At 41.4% G+C, this 24,222-nt stretch overlaps 1 protein-coding gene across 1 annotated transcript in view; it reads left to right on the top strand.

Moving 5' to 3' along the window:
- Positions 1 to 24,222, top strand: part of EMB2738 (GTP-binding family protein) — a 463,941-nt gene that overhangs the window by 304,119 nt on the left and 135,600 nt on the right. Inside the window, 1 exon segment of the mRNA XM_089439172.1 lies at positions 7,905 to 8,087. Within this exon segment, the coding sequence (XP_089295298.1) occupies positions 7,905 to 8,087 (183 nt within the window).

Here is a 24,222-nt window from a genome sequence, read left to right as displayed (position 1 = left end):
GATCTGTTAATTGTTGGTGGAAGAACAATAGAATTGGTTAATTATATAATGTCGGCTACATTCATGTTTCAGATTGGCATCTAAACCCAATTTGAATTTACTTTTTTTGGGGTGCTTCTATCATTATTATCAGCTATTGATCTTTGTGAACTATTTTATGGTTATAAAACTTCATGTTGCAGTGCAATAACTCTTTCTTCAACAGAATTTTGAAATTTTATTGGCCAAAAGCCTGTTGTGGTTAATGACTGAGAAAATCAAAGAAACTCTTATTCACAACGAAGTTCTAATACCAATGGCTGGGATAAAAAGAACAAAGTTCTAATACCAAATGTGATCAACCAATCTGGTTCAGATCACAGATATTCAAAATATTTGGAACAATAAAAATAAATCCATTTTAGATAAAATAATATATTGAGTAAATGTATGAGAAATGGTATGAGTCTAATATCACAATGAAGGCCCTGTTGTTGTAAAATCTATTAGGTTTGGTACAAAGCGTTATTGGCTAAGTCACCTGACACGGGGATTCGGGACACGTAGGATTCGAGATTCGTGGTGTCGGATTCGGACACGCTGACCCCCCGGAACAGGACACGTTATATATTATTTTATTAAATATATATATATATATATATATTTAAAAAATATACATATATATTAAAAATTAGATATTATCATATTTCTTACACAAATTTTAATTAATGATACAAATTTATTGATTTCAAACATAGATCTTCATCTATAGCTATTAGCATGCATAGTACATACAAAATTCAAATAAATGTCAGTGGTACTGGTCACATAAATGATAAATCTATTAAAAATTTAAATCATGATTCATAATTCATAACTGAAAGACAACTTACAACTACAGGATAGTAAGATAAACACACTGACAACTGTAGTTTTCTCATTAAGTCATCAAATCAAAATGTGCTACATAGGTAGTGTTGGTGCAATGCCAATGGCAAATAGAAATAGAAAATATAAAACAACTACAGGTATACAAGCCTCAAGGCATCAATCAGCATCAGAATCAGCATCACTGTCCCCATCATCATGGTCCCCACTGCTCTCCTCTACATCCTGCTACTGCACTGTATCCATCGTCGCCTCTGCATCTGCTGGTATGGAGGTTGACCCCTCTAAGTCATCAAATCTAACAAGCTCTAGCACTGGAACATTGAGATCCATGTTGGCCAATGCCAACTCAACAGTGGTGTCCAGACCCATATCATCAGGAACAGTGTTACTTGGGAGTGGGAACGAAAGCGGGGAGCGGGAGCGAAAATGGGAGTGGGAGCGACATATTCAGAAGCTCTTGGTTTGGTGCTCTTGATTAAATACGAGTTCCATACCCTAATACATGACAAAATTCAATGGAAACATTGCAATCCCCCAATCCTAAAATCCTGAAAAACTGATAAGTCTGCTGGATTTTGAATGAAATCTAAAATTCTACTTTCTCCATATGAAATCCAATGAGGCCGGAACGACTCTCAAACATCCTGAGTCATTTCATGGTAATGTTAAAAATTTAAGTAAAAGGATGAAAATGAAGATTAAGGAGAATGTCACTTTTACTTTAAGAATTTAACATTACCATGAATAGCATATCAATACTAGGGCCTAGACTTGATCATGAAGCTGCCAAAATGCTTTACTCCTTGCTCCAACATCACAAATCACTTGCCAACAGCACAAATCACTTGCAAAATGACAATTTTAATGAGCAAACACGCCCTTTTCATTCCCGCGCTGAGCTTAGCGAGTCCTGGAAACCGGACACGTGTCCTAAAATCGCGACATGCCCTCGGACATGACGTGTCCTAAACGGACACGACGTGTCCTAAACGGACACGACGTGTCCTATGATTTGGACATGAATCCGAACCGAATCGTGTCGGATTCGCTGGATTCGGGATTCGTAGGGGGTTTAGGACGAATTCGGTGACTTAGGTTACTGGGCAACAGGACAGACTTTATGGCAACAATGAGGAAAATGTAATATCCCCAATTTTGATTTTTCATTTGAGGAGATTAACGAAGTTTATTGGGGAGGTGCTAGGCATAACACAATTTTGTAGTTTGAGTTTCAGATATGATTTCGGCTTGAGGAGCTTGGGTGAAAAGGCAAGATTGCAGCTCATTGGCAGGTGGGGGCCACAAGAGAGACAAAAAGGGAATGCACACTTGTGGAGCAAGAGAGAGAAAAAGAAAGGGGATGAACTAGTGGAAAGTGGGGGCCACCAAGGGAGAGAGAGACCAACAATTATAAATAGAGCAAGGAGGCTCTCATTTGGGGGATCTTTAGTCATTTTACAATTTCAACATTAGTTCTCTTGAGCTGCTTAGCCAAGACAACCGTGCTGTTCAGCACAAGGAATTTTCGAGCGGGAATTCCACCTCTACCTTTGGTGAACTTCGAGTGTCACCCTAGGGGAGTAAGAAGGAGTCCATCTCAGGGTTTATCTAGGAGCTACATTGTAGACCATTTCTAGCTGGAGCGTGCTTCTCTTAGGGTGCAGAAGGAAATTCGAAGGGGATGAGAGAAGCTAGCAAATAGTGGAGTTTTGGCTGAAGAATTTGTAGAGATTTATCCATTGGGAGGGTGAGTTTTTCTTTGGTGATTTGTAGGGCAGAGAGTGCTGCATTTTGGAGGGCCAAATTTATCTATTCCCGGGGTTTCTAGACAGCTACTGCGCATACATTTTGACAGGGAGATTTGGGAAGTTCGGGCTAAGGAGAAATAAAGAGGCTTGGAGTGATTTGTAGGGCTTGGAGGAGATTTTTATAGTAATTGATTGGCCTTGTATAGCATAATTATTTCTACAGGGCGTTTTTCCAGCTAGTTAGAACCATACACATTTCTTGGGGTCACTGGGGCACGTTGGATTCAGCCCAAACCCTTTCTAGGTTTTTGTGGGTTTATTGAGAGGAGTCTGCGGCTAATTTTATAGATTTTTTCGGGCAATATTCAGGCTTGAAATCCTCATTCTTATAGCAGGGCGAATTGCTAGTTAGCTGGGGAGTCTGCATCACTTGGTGGGCTCAGTTTTGGCTTGGAGTTGGGCCAAACCATTTCTGGGTATTTCTGTTGTTTTGGAGGGGAGTCCGTGGCTGCAATTTCAAGGTGATTTGAGCATTCTTCAAGGCAAAATCTTCCGTTCCATTCTAGCAACAGTAGTAGTAATTTTCTGGGTAGTGCACGGTACTAGTTTGGGCCAGTATTTCCTCCAGATCATAGTTGTACTGTATTGGGTTTGCATAACTTGCATAGCAAGCCCAGGTTCCAAAACTTTAGCTCATTTTATGTACTCTTTTATCATAAACTTAATAAAATGGCTCAGATTGTGTTGCTGGACATTTTGGTGTTTTAATTATTATGTATGAGTTCCAGTTTATTTATTGTTCTTAGTCCATTGCTTGTTATTAATTGTTAAATTCCAATTAGGAATATTACAGAAAGGTTGCCAATTTCACCTCAACTACTTTCCTCCTGCTCTTTAGTGGGATTTAAACCACAAGGGAGGTTTCCCTAAATCATCTATAAGGATATTTTATTACAAGCGTTCAAGATGATAAGTTTTTGAAAGGTCTAAAGGTGGATAGAGAGATTGGCAGAGCCAAAGTTGACCTAGGTTTTCAATGCTAAGGTTCAAACTCTCGAAACTTTGACCACTAGATGAGCTGCTATAAGTTAGGGTTTGGATGATATTCAATAATATGGCATTAAATGTCTTATAGCAGCCTAAGAAAGGACCTTACAATGATCTTCAACAACAATGATACAAGGCCTTCACATAGAGGTTAGGGTTTAAGTAGGGTAAATTGTTTTATGGCTGTTAGAAATGCATAAACAACAAATAAAAGGGGTGAAGTTAACCCTTTTAGGCTATGCTAGGCTATCTGTATGCTAGATTTTGCTTGTAGAAAAGTTATAGAGGCTAATCCTAAATTATGAGCCACCCACATGCAATAAATCAGCAATTTTATGGATAAAACAGACCTAAAACCCTAGCATCTGCCCTAGCTGCCTAGGAGAGAGAACAAAAAAGGGATTTTTATTTAGTTTTATAGTGATGAACACACTCTTTGACCAGCGCCTTATCCTACTAGGGCTTAATGGAATCTTAATCTCACAATTTCAAAGAGAGGATATTGATGGAGTAAGGGGGGGTGCCTTAGGGAATCCACTTCTAAAACCCTAGCTATTGCTCTTGTGAGGGGAGAAATTAAATATAGGGTCTGCACATAAAGAGTTTCCCTATAGGCCTTAGAGAGGACAATTTTACATGCAAATATTGAAGCAAAATTTCAGCAATGATAAAGCATTTAGTCATGGAATAATTGAAACCCTACTTTAAACATTATACCATGCAAAGTATCAATAATGGACAATAAAATTAAAAAAATCCTCCACAAAGGTACTTCTTTCAATCCCTAAACAACATCTCCATGCAAAAGTCACATCCATAAGAAAGTCACACCATAAAAGACTATATCTTGCCCATTGTAATGAAGAAAGCTACCTCACACTCTTAAAGAGGAGAAGAATACAATGTGATGTTGAGAAAACAAAATGAGGGGAGGCTCTATTTATATGAGACCTATATCACTCATTTTCACAATAAAACAACTAATGGAGCCCTATTGATAAGTTCACATTAAGTGTTCCACAAGAAAGAGGTTACAAGCCAACCTCATAACCCAAAAACATAACACAAGTGTCATAAAAGCCCACATATGTGGGAGAAAATGCTCCTAAAGCATGATGTCATCCTCCAAATTAGCTCTCTAAGCCATAAAAAAGTGTGACAAGGGCAAATGAGTGCTCCATATTCCAAGATACATCTCAAGGATCATGTGCAAGCCTCCAAAGTCACTCCATGCCAACACATCATGTCCATGGTGCCCTACGTCACCCTCAAAGGAGCAATAGGGATGACTTGGCACTCTATAACTCAAGTGTTTGAGCTCTAGGATGATCTACATGCCCTCCCTTGTCATCTCAATGACGACCATTATCATCTAGGCTCTGAAACAAGTGATATCCATCAAATAGTGTTAAGGCTAGTCTGGGGGGCTGCGACATCTTGGGTCCACTAGGAACATCTTCAATATCTCCAATACCAAGATTCGTAGGATCAACATTTCAGCATTTGGGGGTCTCTTGGGTGTTAAGCATCATGTAGGGTGATCAAATAGCCCAATTCTCTGCTGTGGATAGACAACACTACATCATCATGGTCAATCTCTCTCTCTCTGTAATGGATGGTACCACCTTTGTTGCTATACTAAGAAGGTGGGGCAATCACCTCAAGAAGCCATCTTTTGTTTTGATGAGAACCACTTACAAAACCCTCTCAAGGTCAAGTGAAAGTGAACAATCGTTGGGTAACAAAAATCATTGATGCATCATAGTGGACCATACTTAATGCTAGGGGCACAATAACCCCTCACACAAAGATCACCTTTAAATATCTAATTAGACCAAGTCTTGTATAACTATCTCCTCCTAATGTTAAGGATGGTTATATGGATAAACCTATTAGGCGTTTCCAACCCCCAAGGGGAAGTGATAGGTCCCATGTTATCCCATCAATCCCTAAGTGCATGTGAAGATGGTGGTAGTGGAGTGGGAAAGACTTCAAGGCAAGGTGCCATAGCCAAGTGACCAGCTAATGGTGGTCCAACATCCTAAGTGTATAAATGTAAAGAGGGAGCAATTGTGGAGGCATGAGTTACCCCTTTCCTTGACATACCTTTTCCACCCCTCCGGTGTGTCTTTTACTTCTTTATGATAATGCTTTCATTTGGGTGCATAGCTTAGGAGCCCAAGCTTTCTTTTAGATATTTAGCATTTATTACCCCTCAATGATGAGGCAATTTATAACTCAATCAGGGTTGGGACAATACAAGGGTTCTTTTTTATGGATGGAGCATCATGTGCTCTAGGAACTGAGTGATGGCTAATGAAAGGGGTAGAACTTAGGCTAGGCTTTTCCCCTCACGCTAATTTTTGTCTCAGCCATATTTTGCATTTTATCTTTTTCTTTCATTGTGGCTTTCTTTTGCTTTTATCTTTCTTATAGCTGCATCAACCTCGAGGGCAAAGTTTTCTAGCCTAAAATCAAGGATGAGGATGAGAATGTGCCAATCCCCATCACCAATAACCACCAGCCCAAAGAATGGAGATGGAATAATAGGAAAGATAGAAAGTGGTAAGTATGGAATACCATGGACACACTACTTCAATCAGAGCCTCCCTAGTAGTGCCCTTCCTATAACCGTAAGGTCTTTGAGGAGGTCTCACTTGACTAGAGTCAAAGAGTAACCTCCTAGGTGAAATGAGGGAACAAAAATACAGTCAATTGCAGTCAATCATCCAGATCACCCCTCGATTCATATTAGTATGCCTGAAAACACTATGTAAAAGCACATGAATACAAAATGGTCAAAGTACTTGTTGATGGATGACCCATCTTCCTTCAAGAAGGAATATCGGATGGTAGGGTCTATGGCATCATGTCATGTGTTGATCGATACGGCTGTTGGTTAGCTGGCTATCCAAGGAGGAGAGAAATTTCTCCTATGGGTTACCCACTTTTTGGCGAGTAACAAACACCATATAAATCCCTGAGTGGGAGTGCCCTTTCCTTAGGATGTCTCTTATATATATATAACACTCACCAAGTAAATGTGCAAATTTAGTGTAGATTAGTCCTCCAAACTGCTAGGATAATCACAACATATAAACCTGGTCCAAGTTCCAACAGCCTAATCTAGCACAAGATAAGAAGGGGAACCATGTGGAACACACATTCCTAGTGATATCAATAATGTAATGTCAACATGCTCAATCACTAGGATACTTGAAAAGTCATGTCACTACCTCACATCACCATTATCTAACATTGTCTAGAAACCACCCAAGCACCAATAAAACCAAAGGATAGCAACATCTCTAAGGAAATACACACATGTACCACCAATCCATCAAATGATCCAACAGTCTCATCATGCAAACCCGATCCTTGTGATAAAAATCACAAGTGTTGTGATGAAAATCACAAATGCAAGCTTCATCCAATATGAGTGGTAATACTACCCATTTCTATTGTTTTTGTATATATGAACTCTATATAAACATAGAGTAAGTTGTGGCTATATTTGATAAAATTCCTCTCTTTGCAATCATTCTTGATGTGTTTTATAGGTGCCATGCCTTATGTAAATTAAAAGGTTCAAAGTTTCAGTTCCCCCCATTCCTGTGCATACTTTCTTTTTCTTCCAAGTACACATTTGCTCCAAACTTGGTTCATAAAGCATTTACATATGATTAATTATTTGTTTGGCATTTACATTGTTAAAAATAGCTTATTGTTAAAAATAGCTGCATATGATACAAGACTTGGAGAAGATATCCCCACGGGTCTTGAACCTTAGTATGTGAATTGCTGGACCCACTTTTTGGCTGCAGATAGTGGATATGGATTAATTGCATATACACTGATAGAATGATTTTTGTATTGACAAAAGGCAAGGTATAATTTTGCTAATTGATATTTAGGAATTTACACCTAACAATATGTCCAAATTCTTCATAGTAAATAGCTGAATTCTGAACTCATGTATATTGCTTTTTTCATTTTTGCGGGTTCCTATTTCATGGTAGAAAACATACACAGGCGATCTGGTCCCTACCATTGCTTTTGATGTATGTTTCGAAGAAGTTGGCTCACAAGGAACACTTACTGAACACATCTAACTAAATGTGAAGTGACATGAAAAGATAAAATGACTTGCATAATTGTGACAGTATTTCATGTCGCACTTTCTCTATATGATCCAAAATACTTATATTTTATTTTTTGTTAACCCATGTTTAAATATAGGCCTTGCAAGAAACAAATGAAGTTGAAGAGCGCATTCCTGCTATAGCTATTGTGGGCAGACCTAATGTAGGGAAAAGCAGCCTTTTAAATGCCTTAGTGCATGAGGAGAGGACAATTGTAAGTCCTATTAGTGGAACAACTCGTGATGCTATAGATACAGAGTTCATTGGACCAGATGGACAGGTAATAATATATTTCTATGGAAAATTTGGCTTATTTACTTATTTGTATGACCTTGTATCTTTATGTTACTGGTCAGACAGTTTATGCACTTCTAGACAACTTGTGTAGATTTAAGTTTTTTTATTAGACCACAGTATATTCACCCTAAAAAGGAAAACATACCTGGTAACAGAAAAATCTATGTGTAGACTTGATACATGTCTTTTTGCTTATTTATTAAATATTGTCACAATTCATCTATGGCTGATAGATGTTAAAAAAGCTTCATATATAAGCAGCATTTCCAGCTCAACAAAAGAACATTGATCTATTATATGTAGGAGTATGTATGCACAGCTGAAAAGTACTGATATTTTCCTGGTTTGAAATGTGAAGTTGTTAAAAGAAACATTGGAAGAAACTTACGAAATATATTTTAGAAGCTAACTAGTGTATCACAGTATTAATGTAAGTTTCAACAATGCCATACTCATCAATTATTTCATTGAAATCCAGTATCAATAGTTGGTGAATATGTGGAGAACGACCAGGAGGATATGTATCACCACTGTTTGGAGCTGGTTTTTGTATGTAAAGCCTTCACAAGGTGCTAAGACTAGTGTAATGTGAAAGTGTTACAACCGTCACTTAGGCAACAACTTTCCTCTCTTTAATGAAGGACAAATTCTAGACAAGGAGGCTTTCCTAGTAGCTTCTGAGGTTCACAAGGCAAGAGGGGATTCTAAGGATACCTATCTAACTATTCAAAACCACTAGTAATATATAATATTCAAGGTAAAGACAATGTGGTTTAATCAATAAAATTTCCAAATCTGAATGAATAAGGATCTAAGTCAATTTAAAGGCTTAGCAAATCAATCTTAAGCAAAGAGGACCCCTAAACACTAAAAAAGAAGAAAACCTCATGTTGTTGCAAAACTTGCATGAAAATGATAGATTGCGGCAATAGAGCAAGTTATAATAGCAGAAAATAAAACAGCCTTTGCACAAGTAATTAATAATGAAAAGTAGGGTTTAAACAATGGATTAAACTAGGGTTTAATTAAACTAACCAAATCTGAAAATTAAGATGCATATAACAGGCCTAAATAACAAGATGTCTATCCCTAATAGGGCTGTAAAAGGGATCTTCAAGACAAAATATGTGCATGCAATTAATGCAAAGTCTTTTAGATGCATACATATGTAAATGTCTAGCTTCCGTATGGTTGGCATTTTTTGTAAGGCTGTTGTAAACCCTAATCTAGCCCTAAAACAATAAAATAAAAGTTAAAATTTTGGATTTTATGATTGACTATTAGGAGAAAGACTAGTGCTTAGTGTTGTGGAAGGGGGGCATATAGGGTCAACTAAGGTTTCCCTCGAAGAAATGTAAGTAGATCTAGGGTGATTACTAAGGTTGTCCACTACAAACCCTTGAAGATCCACCTAGTACTTTTACAAGTTTCAAGATAAATTCAAGAGAAGATTCTCCAATGGAAATCTTCACAGGGTTTAAAAAAAAGGATCTATCCAAGAACAATATAAAGACATTTCACCCTCATCATTACATAAATACATTTGCACTTGATGATCATTCATAAACAAATCCAACAAGACTTAGGGAGATCACCTACTCAAAAAACAATGTGCATCCATAAACCCTAGCCATTAAAAATTCCATAGAAGTTGCAACATCTACGAAATCATCTCCTTAATGAGGCACATTTAGTCATCCATCCATAGTGAAGAATAAAAGTAGATAAGTAGCGATATATCTCCACAAGTAGTGATGATTAACAAGTGAGAAATGCTTCTCTTATTTCTATGAGAGATCTATTGATTTGGGGTAGCATTGGATGTGCTCTAGCCACGAAAATTGGTGGAGAGGCTAAGGCACATGAGATCTCCAATACCTAGAAAGGGTTTGGGCAGATTCTAAACAGTTTGGGAGATATTAAAATAATTAATATTTTTAATGGAGTCCTTAAGTCTAAACTTAGGGAAAATAAAATATTATTTTGAATTAATATAAAACTTTGTTAGAATGGTCCAAAAGTCATGGATCAAGCCAGATCTAATCTTAGCCGTTGATTAGGGACTTAATCTTGGCCGTTGATTTGTCAACGAAAAAAGTATAAGAGGAGGCTTGAGGGTCACTTGGAGAACACACCAAGAGGTCAAGATTTCAACTTTCTGGGGCTGGGTTTGCTGAAAAAGTTGAGAGAGTGATCAGAGTTGCAACTGAGGAGCAGTGAATACAGAAGCAGGGAGGCAGAGATAGCATCGGGAGGATCAACGCAGTAGTTGGAGAGAGGGATGCAGAATCAGCCAAAGGTTCACGCAGAGCCATCTAGGGCTCACGCAGAGGTAGCCAGGAGCTGTGCAGTGCCTCAGAGGGCCAACGCGAGTGACACAGAGGGCCAGAGGATTGACGCAGTGCCTCAAGAGGCTGACGCAGGCCAAGCCAGAGTGGCACCGGGCTAACACTAAGCCAAAGACAGTTGACGCAATCCCTAGTGGCCGACGCTAGGGTTTCGTGGGGCAGAGTGGAGCTGTCGGAGTGTTTATCCAGGGTTTCAACTCGATTATCTGCTTCCAAGTAAAGAGGTACTACTGCTGAGATTTTTCTCTGTTGGGTGAGCCGGATTTGGCACCCAGATTGTATTCTAAAACTGCTTAATAAATCAAAACCTCAGATAGCTGCACCGGTTTTTCCGCATTGGGTTTTTCCGGGGACATTAGTCCAAACACAGCAGTGTCACTTATGTGCTTGTTTCTGTTTCCTTCAGTTGATGATTTGTAATGTGTTGATCATGTACTTGTATTTATTTCCAGCGTTTACATGGTAAATAACTTGTTAATTAACAGAACAAGTAGGTAGAAATAAATCAGTAAAGTACATGAAGGGTTTCTAACAGTTAGACTTAGAAATTCCAACATGGTATCAGAGCGTGGCTGCAGATCACAGGAGAACTGAGGACATCAGTCGAGCAAAGTAGCAGCAACAGAAAACAACTGTCCTGAGTGACAAAAGTTGTTCTTAGCAGAGTAGCAGCAAGGAGGGGGTGACGCAGTGCTTGCGTCATTAAGATTGAACTAGGAAGAGGCCAGCGCAAAGACTGAGGAGGGCAGAAAAGGCTCATGCAGAGCCACGCAGAGACCGGGAGGGTTGACGCAGTTGGCTAGGGGAGCATTTCAACCAGTGCCTGATGACGCAAAGCCTAGGAGCTCTAACCTTCAGTTTGCTGGGGTTTAGGATGCTGTGGGTAAGTTGCAGTGTGGAGTTGGTGGGGTACTGCAGTTAGAACAATACCTAACAGGGCAAGGCCAAGGAGAAGGGAGTTGCTATCGAGGATTTCTAGCCGAGAAATCCGGATTAGTGGTGCAATTGCACTAACGATCAGAGTGGGGGCATCTCGACATTGGCATAAGGGTTTCCAGGAGGGAAATTGAGGCTCAGAGGGAGCCACACCAAGAACTTCCAAAAGGGAAGTAGAGGAGTAGCGAGATGGCAGTGAACGGGGTAAGAGACCGGGACAGACTAGACAGAGCCTCAAACTTCTTTGTCTGGAAGGCCAAAATCTTACTGTTCTAGATAGGAATCGTGTCAAACACTTCGCCATAAGGATGATAGCAATCCCAGTTGACCCAGCTGATAACGACAAGTACGAGGAGGCAATGGCGAGGGCCAAGAGCATCATTCTTGACGGGGTCAAGGACCATGTAGTAACACATATTGCCGAAAAGGACATGACAAATGGGATGTGGGAGGCCCTAAAGAAATTGTACTAGCATACTTCTGTGCAGAGAAGGATGTTACTAGAAAATTAGCTGTGGTCATACCAGATGTAGAAGGGAGAACAGATTGACCCCTTCCTAAGTCGATTGAAGGAGATCCGAGATCAGCTGAATTCCATAGGAGCCACGTCGGATCAAGAATTGATGGTGAGAACAACCTTGAACGCAGTCTTAGAAGACTGGGAGGTGTTTGTACAAAGCATACTGGGCAGGGAAACCCTTCCATATTGGGAGGAAATGCGAGCGGCTCTTCGCCAAGAAGAGATCAGAAGGCTGAGCAAGGGGGGAAGCAACAACAAGGGGATCAGAATCAAGGAGGAGGAGGTGGATGCTACCCTAGCATCTAAGGGAAAGCAGGAGAAACAAAAGAAGGACCTCTCCAAGGTCAAATGCTTCCACTATGGGGAGCTGGGTCATTATGCGACCCAGTGTCAAAGGAATAAGAGCAAGGGAGAGGCTTTCGAGACCAAGGCTGCGCCAGCAAGGGCGGAGAATGAAGTGGAGACAGATGATGACTGTGCCATGAGTGCTCACACGCCATTTGAGCGAAAGTGGGGAGACATCGAGCTGTAGTCAGACGGACTACAAGCGATGAGGGGCAGGATCCTCAAGGTACCTAGCCTCCTAGCCTCTTGGATTAGACCTTGCTACGGGAGCCTCGAGGAGGAGTAGCAGTACAGGCGGATGTCAGTAGAGATGGATGTGGATTGAGCGACAGAGGAAGCTACAGTGCAGAATTCCCAGGACAGTGTGAGGCAACAGTGCGAGAAGCACGGGAGTGTTGCTTCAGTGCAAGATGGCACAGAACAATGGTGCAAGATCCATGGAATAGTTGCAGCAGCGCAGAGGTCAGAGAGGGAGCTTCAGCATCATGGGTGTCTCTAGCCTGACGAAGATGTTAGAGTTGGGAGATCAGTTACTTACTTCTCAGTAACTGGGTTACAGTGCAGCAGTTAGCAGTGACAGTGCTATGGGAAACACGATGTAACAGGATGAGAGGGAGTTGCAGTATGAATGCAGCAGTGGCAGTCGTAGGGCCATGGGTAGCAATACAGGATGCAGCAGTGCAGATGATGGGCAGCAGGCCAAGCATCAACACAGGGACCGATGCCGGATGATCAGGGTGATACTCAGTGGGGAGTATTGCTAGAGCATAGTCCTCGCTAAGAGGGAGTGTTGATTTGGAGTAACATCGGATGTGCTCTAGCCACAAAAATTGGTGTAGAGGCTAAGGCACATGAGATATCCAATACTCAGAAAGGGTTTGGGCAGATTCTAAACAATTTGGGAGATATTAAAATAATTAATATTTTTAATGGAGTCCCTAAGTCTAAACTTAGGGAAAATAAAATGTTAATGTGAACTAATATAAAGTTGTGTTAGAATGGTCCAAAAGTCATGGATCAAGCCAGATCTAATCTTAGCCGTTGATTAGGGAATTAATCTCGACCGTTGATTTGTCAACGAGAAAAGTATAAGAGGAGGCTTGAGGGTCACTTGGAGAACACACCAAGAGATCAAGATTTCGAATTTCTAGGGCTGGGTTTGCTGAGAAAGTTGAGAGAGTGATCAGAGTTGCAACTGAGGGGCAGTGAATATAGAAGCAGAGAGGCAGAGATAACATCAGGAGGATCAGTGCAGTAGCCGGAGAGAGGGACGCAGAACCAGCCAAGGGTTCACGCAGAGGCAGCCAGGAGCTGCGCAATGCCTTAGAGGGCCAGCGTGAGTGACGTAGAGGGCCAGAGGACTGACGCAGTGCCTCCAGAGGCTGACGCAGGCCAAGCCAGAGTGACGCTGGGCTAATGCTGGGCCAGAGAGAGCTGACGCAGTCCCTAGAGGCTGACGTTGGGGTTTCGTGGGGCAGATTGGAGCTGTGGAGCTGCCAGAGTGTTTATCCGGGGTTTCAGTTGGAATATCTGCTTCCGAGTAGAGAGGTACTACTACCGAGATTTTTGTCTGTTGGGTGAGCCGGATTTGACATCCATATTGTATTCTTAAACTACTTAATAAATCAAATCCTCAAATAGCTGCACCTGTTTTCCCGCATTGAGTTTTTCCGGGGACATTAGTCTGAAAACAATGGTGTCACTTGTGTGCTTGTTTCTGTTTCCTTTAGTTGATGATCTGTAATGTGTTGAGCATGTACTTGTATTTATTTCCAGTATTTACATGGTAAATAACTTGTTAATTAACAAAACAGGTAGGTAGGAATAAATTAGTAAAGTACATGAAGGGTTTCTAATAGTTAGACTTAGAAATTCCAACAAGATCTAGCACTTCCTCAACCATTGAAAGCCCTAAAAACATAAAATAATGCCTTTACCTCTTTCAAACCCTAAAGATAAGGCAAGAACACAAAATATCCATGATACAAGAGTGGATAGGTCTCAAGACTCCCAATAATGCCTCAGAAATGAAGAATAATGCTCAAAACATCAAGTCATCCTTATAAATGTGTGCTCCAAGGCCACATGTGTGGCATGGATACTCTCATAAGGTGGACAACTCCAAGTAATGTATAGGGGCTCCAAAAGAGAAATGTTGCCTCTAATGATAAACAAATGAAAGACGACATGTATCCTTGCCATAAAAAAATATTGAGGTTGACAGGCTTGTATCATGCAATAGTGAAGATGCTATGAAGATGCTAGCAAGAGCAATATAGACGTGTGCTATAAATGCTCTCCAAAGGTAGATGGCTCCAAGCAATAATATGAGCAGTGATTAGCATCATGCATCAAGAACATTTAAGAGCATAAGGGACTCTAGTATGAAGGCACATTTGCCATTGCAATATGTATGTGTTTTGATGATGAAATATCAACTATCAAATGGTGTATTTTAGAGCATTCCAAGATATGAAAAATGTTGAATGAAGAATCCCATGTACCACCAGTAATATCTATGCATGCACTCAACATTAAACGAGCATTTCTTAGTCACTAAAAACCCTAAAAACATAAAATAATGCATCTATCTCTTACAAACCATGAAGATTAGGCAAGAATACATAGAATATCCATGATACAAGACTAGTTATGTCTCAAGAACCCCAACGATGCCTCATAAATAAAGAGTAATGATCAAAACATCAAGTCATCCTCATAAATGTGTGCTCGAAAGCCACATGTGTGGTATAAATTCTCTCCAAAGGTGGACAACTCCAAGTAATATGTGGTGGCTCCAAAAGTGAGATGTTGCGTCCAAAGGTTGCAATGTTTCATCATCAAAATGTTATATCATCCCTCAAAGGTGTGATGTCACCACCAGAGGTCTCCAGTCATAATGGAAAGTGCCATATCCATCATGAAGGTGCAACCTCCATCATCAAAAGGTGCAACATTCAATCATAAGGGTGCCGCATCACCTCCAGTATGAGCTTGGATGTCTCAACAAGGTGCCATGTCATCACACGGTCCAACGTCCTCTAGTTGGTGTGGAATGTCCTCAATCAAGTATGGAAGTTGTTATCATCAACATCCGTCAAAGGACCAAATCTGTGCAAGCATCATCTTTAACAAGGGGCTCCAAGGATCTAAGTGGGACCATTCGACATATGTACAAGAGTTAATGCAACATAAAAAGTTTCTCATGTCCAATGTAAAATCCATTAGGTAGATAACATTGGGGATCCTCTTCAAACTTCACACTAGCTTATGAATATATGCAATTTTCCAAGTTGAGGTATGGGAGGATCTTTATAAAACCTATTTGGTGTGTCGGTACCCAGGAAGAGGAGTATTTCCTAAGAGACCAATAAAGTTGTGTGTGTAGATGACTATGGTATGAGTTGTTTATTTCATGGAAATGGTGACCTTGACATGCAAGGTTACATAAGATTCATCCTTGTAAGTGCCTTTGTTGAAGGAGCACTTATGCATTGAGTTACCCTTTCCTTGGCACTGTGTCTTACTACCCTGTTTCTTTTCTTTTTCTTATATTCTTTATTTTTCTTTTTAAGCCCCCTTTTCTTGTATATGCATTTCATTGCATAGGGGTCAAGATAATTTAACTTAGTCCTTCTTTAGTTATACATTTCATTGCATAGGACTTGGGGCAATTGCCTTATTGCAAGGGAGTAAAACTCAAGCATCCATACTCCTCATGGGATTACGAGGCATGAACTTTTTTAGGGTACATGTAAAAGCCAATGCAAAAGAAATGACAATGAAAAGAGGAATACATGGCGTATATTCAGTATGAAAAGACATGGGCATGTTACTCTTATCAAGGTTCTGAATAGTACCCCTCCCAAGAGTGGCAACACTTGACTAGGGAATTGATGATGACTAAGGTGAAACATGGCAAAAGGCATAACTTCCAAGCATCATGATTAAATACCTAATTCAACTCATGATCCCTACTTTCATGTCAAATACATTTAATATAAACAATTAATATGAAGCAATGGACAAATGTAACTCGTGTATCGGGGTACCATAGTCATCCGTAAGTTAGCTAAGCATGCTATAAGAGGCATTTGTGGGCTATTGTCTGTGCAGAATGTTGAATGTCATCCTCCAAACCACTATTTGTGTTGTGAGGGGGTAACATTTGCTGATTTTGGGTAGCATCAGATGTGCTCTAGCTCCGAAATTTGGTGGAGGGTCTAGAACACATGAGATCTCCAGAACCCAAAAATCGTTTGGAGAAATTCCACCCGGATGAGGAGTTATTAAAATAATTAATATTTTTAATGGGTTCCTAAGTCTAAACTTAGGAAAATAAAAATATTAATGTGTATTAATAAAAATATGGGCGAGAAGGTTCTAAGTGACGAGGATCAAGCCAGTTCTAATCTTAGCCGTTGATTAGGGACTTAATCTCAGCCGCTGATTCATCAACGGGAAAAGTATAAGAGGATGCTTGAGGGTCAGTTGGAGACACACCGAATTGATTGAGGAGTTCGATTTTTCTGGGGTGAGGTTTGCTGAGAAAATTGAGCTAAGTGATCTGAGTTGTAGTGAGGGGCAGTTCGGCAAGGTAACTTCAGTCCGAGGCCGAAGAATACATAGCAGAGAGGCAAAACAGTGTCGGGAGAAGCGACACAATCCCTGAGAGGGTGACGCAGAGGCTGTAGGGGCTAACGCAGGAGAGGCAGAAGGCTGACACAGGTGACATAGAGGCCGTAGAGGCTAACGGAGGCCCTTAGAGGCAGCGCTGGGAAGATTTTGTGGGGCAGAGAAGGAGCAAATCAGCAAAATCAACTTTTTGAGCGAGGGAAACTCATTGTTGGGGTGAAGCAGCTCCTAGAGGAGTGACACAGTTCCAATGCAGAGCTTGGAGCAGCCATCACTGTCCAGCATTGGGAACATCCGGGTCACTGTGGGGTTTGATCATCCAGTTGCTGAATTTCCCTGAATATCTGTCTTGAATTTGCCTGAATATCTGTCTCTGGATAGAGGTACTTCGCCAGTATTTTTCTCTGTTGGGTGAGCCATATCAGGCACCCTAGTTGTATTCAAGAATCTACTTAATAATACAAACCCTCTATATGCTACACCGGTTTTCCCGAATTGGGTTTTTCTGGGGACGATTGTCAAAAAATAACGGTGTCCCTTGTGTGATCGTCTCAGTGTATTTCAGTTCATAATCTGTATGTATGTGTAGGCTGCAATAGTGTTTTACATCGATATTTATGTACTTAAATAACTTGTTAATGCAAAGAACAAGTAGGAGATGTTAAACCAGTAATTGCAGTAGTGGTTTCTGATGTGTAGATTCAGAAATTTTCACATGGTATCAAAGGGATTGCAGATTATAGGCAACTGAAGACACCAACTGAGAAATTTGAGAATTTGCAGCAGAGAGGCAGCTGTCCAGAGTGATAGCGCTGTTCCAGAGCCGAAGAGGCAGAAGGAAGAGTGATGCAGTGCAGGGAAGATAACACAGAGGCTCACGCAGTGCTTGTGTCACCACTCTGAGCCAGATGAGGGAGACACAATAGCTGGGAGGAGCCCATGCAGTAGCTGTGTCAGCCGTTAGGGCCAGTGCAGAGGCAGAGGGACCATGTCATCTCTCTGATCTAGGAAGGAGTGACGCAGTTGGCCAGGAGGAGCTGAACCAGCCCACGCAGTGATTGCGCAGAGCTTGAAGGGCTCAAATTCTTCAATCGCTGGGGCTAAGGTAGCTGAGCAGATTTCAATTTGAGGAGCTGGTGGGACGCTGTTTCTGTTGGTGCAGAGCAATGTCTAAGGAGATGTAACCAAGGTAGAGGGAATCACTGCCATGACAGATTTCTAGCCAAGAAATCTAAAATACGGGTTGTAGCAGGAAAGGAGGATTGGAGAGGAGCGATTTGACAGTTGGCCGGAGGATTTCCGAAAGGGAAATCAAGACTCAGAGGGAGTCTAGAGAGGAGCTGTTCCTTAGAGGGTTTCTTGCGCCCAAGGAATCCAGATCCAAGTCTTGCTAGATTGACAATAGGAGAGGGAGAAGAGAACCAGTTCTATTTTTGAGTAGAGATGGCAATGAATGGGTTGAGGGATCAGGACAGATTGGACGGAGCTTCCAATTTTGTCATCTGGAAGGCCAGGATCTTGGCAATCCTAGATAAACATCGCATCAAGGACTATGCCTTGAAGGTTGTTGCTGAATCGGTCGACGCTGATCCATTGAAGAAGTATGAGGAGGCCCAGGCTAAGGCCAAGTGCATGATCCTAGACGGGGTCAAAGATCATGTAGTACCACACGTTGTTGAGAAGAACAAAGCAAGGGAGATGTGGGAGACCTTGACCACCTTGTATCAAGGCTCTTTCGTGCAACAAAAGATGCTATTAGAAAATCAGCTGAGAGAGTATCAGATGTAGAAAGGAGAGGAGATAGATCCCTTCCTTCTCTGGTTGCAAGGGATTCGCGACCAGTTGACTTCTGTGGGGTCTACACCAGATCCTGAGTTCATGGTCAAGACTACCCTGAATGCAGTGACCAAGGACTGGGAGACATTTGTCCAGAGTATTTTGGGTAGAGCGACTCTCTCCAGTTGGGAGGAGATGTGGGCTCTTCAACAAGAAGAGCTCAGGTGATTGACCAAGGTAGGGAGTAGCGGCAAGGGAACTCGGGTCAAAAAGGAGGAGGAGGAGGATGCAACTCTTGCATCAGCGGAACAACAGGAGCAACAAAAGAGAAAGAAGAAGGAAATCTCCAAGGTCAAATGCTTCAACTGTGGGAAGTTGGGACATTATGGCACTCAATGTCCCCAGAAGAAGGGCAAGGGGGAAGCTTCTGAATCGAAGGCTACTCCAGCGAAAGCGGACAAGGAAGGTGAGGATGACGATTGTGCCATGAGTGCTCATGCACCTCTGTAGAATAGGTGGGGCAATATGGTGTTCTAGTCCAGAGGACTACATGACAGGCAAGATCCTTGAGGTGTCCAAACTCTTGGGTCACATACAGCTACGGGGCCCTTAATGACAGTAGAAGAATGACGGGTGTCGGTTGGAGTGAGGTGTGATGGAGCGACATTGGCAGAGGTAGAGTGCCAAAATCTGAGGCAACACAGTGGATGTTGTAGCAGTGCGAGAGGCACAAAGTAGTTTACAGCAGCGAAGTGGCAGCAAAGGGTCAACACAGATTAGTAGCAGAGGTAGCTTCAGCATCATGAGGCATCCATACTGACCAGGATGTCAGTTTTTGGGTGAAGTATCAGTTACTTACTTCTCAATAAATGAGTTGCAGTGCAACAGTTAGTAGTGGTAGTGCTATGGGCAGCGTGATGCAGCGTTTTGAGAAGGAGCTGTTGTACATATGCAGCAGTGGCAATGGCAGAGTCATGGGCAACAGTATAGGAAGCAGCAGTGCAGTGGATGAAGGGCAGCAAGCCAAGCATCAACAGCACAAAGGACTGATGCAGTGGATCAGTGTAATGCTTCTATGGGGAAGTATTGCTAGAGCACATTCCTCACTAAGAGGGAGTGTTGATTTTGGGTAGCATCGGATGTGCTCTAGCTCCGAAATTTGGTGGAGGGGCTAGAACACATGAGATCTCCAGAACCCAGAAATCGTTTGGAGAAATTCCACCCGGATGAGGAGTTATTAAAATAATTAATATTTTTAATGGGTTCCTAAGTCTAAACTTAGGAAAATAAAAATATTAATGTGTATTAATAAAAATATGGGTGAGAAGGTTCTAAGTGACGAGGATCAAGCCAATTCTAATCTTAGCCGTTGATTAGGGACTTAATCTCGACCGTTGATTCATCAACAAGAAAAGTATAAGAGGAGGCTTGAGGGTCAGTTGGAGACACACCGAATTGATCAAGGAGTTCGATTTTTCTGGGGCGAGGTTTGCTGAGAAAATCGAGCTAAGTGATCTGAGTTGTAGTGAGGGGTAGTTCGGCAAGGGAACTTCAGTCCGAGGCCAAAGAATACATAGCAGAGAGGTAGAACAGTGCTGAGAAAGGCAACTCAGTCCCTGAGAGGATGAGTAGAGGCCGTAGGGGTTGACACAGGAGATGCAAAAGGCTGACACAAGTGACGCAGAGGTTGACGCAGGCCCTTAGAGGCAGTGCTGGGAAGATTTTGTGGGGCAGAGAAGGATTAGATCAGCAAAATCGACTTTCTGAGCAAGGGAGGTTCACTATTGGTAGAGGAGTGACGCAGTTCCAACGCAGAGCTTGGAGTAGCCATCGCTATCCAACACTGGGAACAACTGGGTCACTGTGGGGTTTGATCAATCAGTTGCTGAATTTGCCGGAATATCAGTCTTTGGATAGAGGTACTTCTGCCAGGATTTTTCTTTGTTGGGTGAGCCATATTAGGCACATTAGTTGTATTCAAGAATTTGCTTAATAATGCAAACCCTCTATATGCTGCACCGGTTTTCCCGAATTGGGTTTTTCCGGGGTTGATTGTCCAAAAATAACTAGTTCATGATCTGTATGTATGTGTAGGCTGCAATAGTGTTATACATCAATATTTATGTAATTCAATAACTTGTTAATGCAAAGAACAAGTAGGAGATGTTAAACCAGTAATTGCAGTAGGGGTTTCTGATGTGTAGATTCATAAATTTTCACAACATTGTGTAATACAGTATAATAACTCCTCCATCTCTCACCTAGACAAGTTTAAGCCCAAGCACTATTAACAAGAGTGTATGGCTTGCACAAAAGTTGTATTTCAATCTTTTCATTTCATTCTATTTCACAGCGTTTTGGCATATTGGTAATATGAATAACTGCCTTGCATGATTAGATGACATAAATGAGGCAACTACCTAGTCTATAAATGAAAATCACATTTTTGGGCATGTTACCCACCACTTTGTGGGTGACACCCATAGGAGCAAATTTTCTTCTAGATGGTCCTCAGCCGGTAGCCAACAACTCCTTGTAGCCACCAGACAGCTCGATGTGCCATTATCTCCACCACCTGAGCCAACCATATGGTCCCTTGCCCATCTGTTGGTGTAGTTGAATAATTTTGTTTACTTGTCATGGACACTTTTGGGTACGGATTGGTGGGGGGATTCGATGGATAAAATGGGCTAGGTCTGTCCTCTTGTATGCTCTGCCCTATTTGGTGGTTAGCCTTGTATCCTAGCCTCGTGGGATCTCCTTTACTGGCTATTAGCTTTAAGGCTGACACTACATGGGAAATCCCCGATGTTGGTTGCGTGGTCCTACTTCTTGACACCATAAATGTCACTCCCCTCCGCTCATTTTAACCCCATTTATCACTTTGCCCATCTAGGTCCACATTTGTCTACTAGGTCCACAAAGGTTTAGCCTCCCCTCCTGTTGCCCACACCTTGGGTTGGGCTGGAACGATGCCCTAGAGCTTGATGCAACTAAAAAAAAGAGAAAAAGCATAATTTGGCCACTTTCAACAGGAAATGTACCACAAAATACAAAAGATGGTCGGAACATACAAATTTAGCACATGGGCAAAAGCCAAACATGAGCTCTACCCCTTATCTATGGCCATCACCTTGGTTCCTATGGGCCCTACCCCTTATCTATGGCCATCACCCTGGTTCCTATGGGCCCTAGATGAGCCACTTCCACATTAAGGAACCCATGATTGCCTCAACCCCTGGTGGGCAATAAATTACCCCACCTTAAAGGGGGTATCGACAGCTGTATCCTACACATCATGCTCTCATCCCTTGGAGCCTTGAGCAATTATGAAGAAAAATCAATCAAAGGCAAAAGACATATGAAGAAGGGTCGAAAAACAAAGGTTGGGGTAACTCATGTACCGCGATTGCTCCCTGCTATACTCATATGCCCTAGTTTGGGCTTCCCCTATTATAGCTACCCTTTTACCATGGCATGTGGCCTAGAGCCTTCCCCTGTTCCCCGCTCCATTCCATCATTATATCACATGCCACCTACCACTTGATGGATGTACCATGGACATGTCACGCCCGTTAAAGGCTGAAACCACCTAATAGGGTTCTTGGTTAACCCTCTTATTGAGCTTGGAGGCCCCTATACATGCCAAAGCCTACTATGGAAGGGCATGCCACCATGAAGTGTCCATTTGATTTCATGATTTGTAAGCTCTTTTACTTGATTATTCTAATGATTTGTTGTACTAGAGGGCAAGGGGACGCATTGGATCTTATGCAGGATTGCAATTGTGTCTCCATTTGGGGTTTGGTCTCCCTATATAGGATCCAAGCCCTCCAGAGGGTAACATTGGTACTTGTAGGGTGACCGTTGAGAGCCATAACAGAGAGCAATATTCCACTTCATGGATCCCTCAACACCACTCGTTGATTGTCTATGTTCAACCTTTTGGATGAGGATGATGCACCTGGACCACCTTGCCCAGTTAGCTTCACACTTTTACCATACACTTGGCAGATGTTCCAGGGTCGAGATGAGAATGTGTCTCCCCACAAGAGATAATGGGAGGGCTTGCCGCTTATGTGATCATCCCAGCCCTTGCAGATGGTATACAAGCATTATCGATCCACTTGGAGACCCATGAGTCTGTTGTTGTACCCGCACACCCATTTGGGGCACCACATTGGATTTGCTTGGATGTCAAGGGGCCATCCCTTGATCATTATGTTTGGAACCTTTTCTCTCACATTGGCACACTTTGGACTCTACTAGGCCTTCTCAATGGCCCTACAATTCATTATGATTACTATTTTTCCTTATTGAGAGGCTTTATCATTGTATTATTGAGCTATCTTGGTGGGCTTGTCACCAAGTCATGTCATTAGTGTACATTATTTTATTATTTAGAGAATTATTAGGCTAATTAGGCTATTCGAACCCCTTTATGGATTGTATAAATAGATGAGAGGCTCATTCATTCCTCTCATCATCACTTGGATTTGGATCATTTGTTTCTTCTGGAAATTTCACTAGGCCTTTTGATGGATGAATTGGAGATCTAATGCATTTCGATATTTGGAAGAGCTTAATGTCTTGTCTTGGAGCTTTGATTTCTTTGCATTTTGATGATTGGAATAATTTTTCTATACTTGTGAGTACCTTTTGCATGCTTATTTGTAATTTTGTCTCATAAATTGTCTATGGAATATTTTCGTTCATGAAGCTGGTGTAGTTGCTCTTTATGTGAAGTTGTTGGGCTTGCCTTTGTGAGGGATTTTTCATATGATCATTTGAAGTATAGTGAATTATTATCATAGAGGTTCATGAATGTTCGTGAATTGCCTTGATAAGTCATTATTTGCAGTATAAAGAAGTATAAATTTCCCTTTGTAACCTAGTTTTTGCTTAGGCCATACGAAGTGTGAAAATTTGGATGCCCAAATTCCTACTGCAGCAACTGATTACGTTTCTCCTATTTGTTAATTACTGAACCAAATTATTTTACTGTTTCCTACAGTAAACACTAAAATGAATACACTGTAGCCTTCACCATTTAATTAAAATATTGAAACAAGAAACTGAACAAGAAAGAAATACAACACATCTAATTCCTACTGCAGCCACTGATTACGTTTCTCCTATTTGTTAATTACTGAACAAAATTATTTACTGTTTCCTACAGTAAACACTGAAACAAATACACTGTAGCCTTCACCATTTAATTAAAATACTGAAACAAGAAACTGAACAAGATAGAAATACAACACATCTACACAGTTATTTTTGGAGAAATGTCCCCGGAAAAACCCAATGTGGGAAAACCGTTGCAGCAACTCCGAGGGTTTTATTATTATGCAGTAGTAATTTTTGAATATAATCTTTGGATGCCTTCCATGCAATCCAGTTATAGAGAATATCATTGATAGAGAGATAAGTGAGGTTACCTCACACTATCACTGGAAATCCTAGCTGATCCAGCCATTGAATGCACTGCCCCTGTCTGCGTCAACCCAGCGTCACACCCTCTTGGGACAGCATCACCCCTTCAGCTGATCGATTTG

Source organism: Pinus tabuliformis, chromosome 9, assembly GCF_031772625.1.
Source record: "Pinus tabuliformis cultivar Carrire ecotype Pingquan chromosome 9, CPIR1, whole genome shotgun sequence".
Classification (NCBI taxonomy): domain Eukaryota; kingdom Viridiplantae; phylum Streptophyta; class Pinopsida; order Pinales; family Pinaceae; genus Pinus; species Pinus tabuliformis.
Note: the sequence above shows the minus strand (reverse complement) of the source record. Positions and strands in the feature narration are given on the sequence as shown.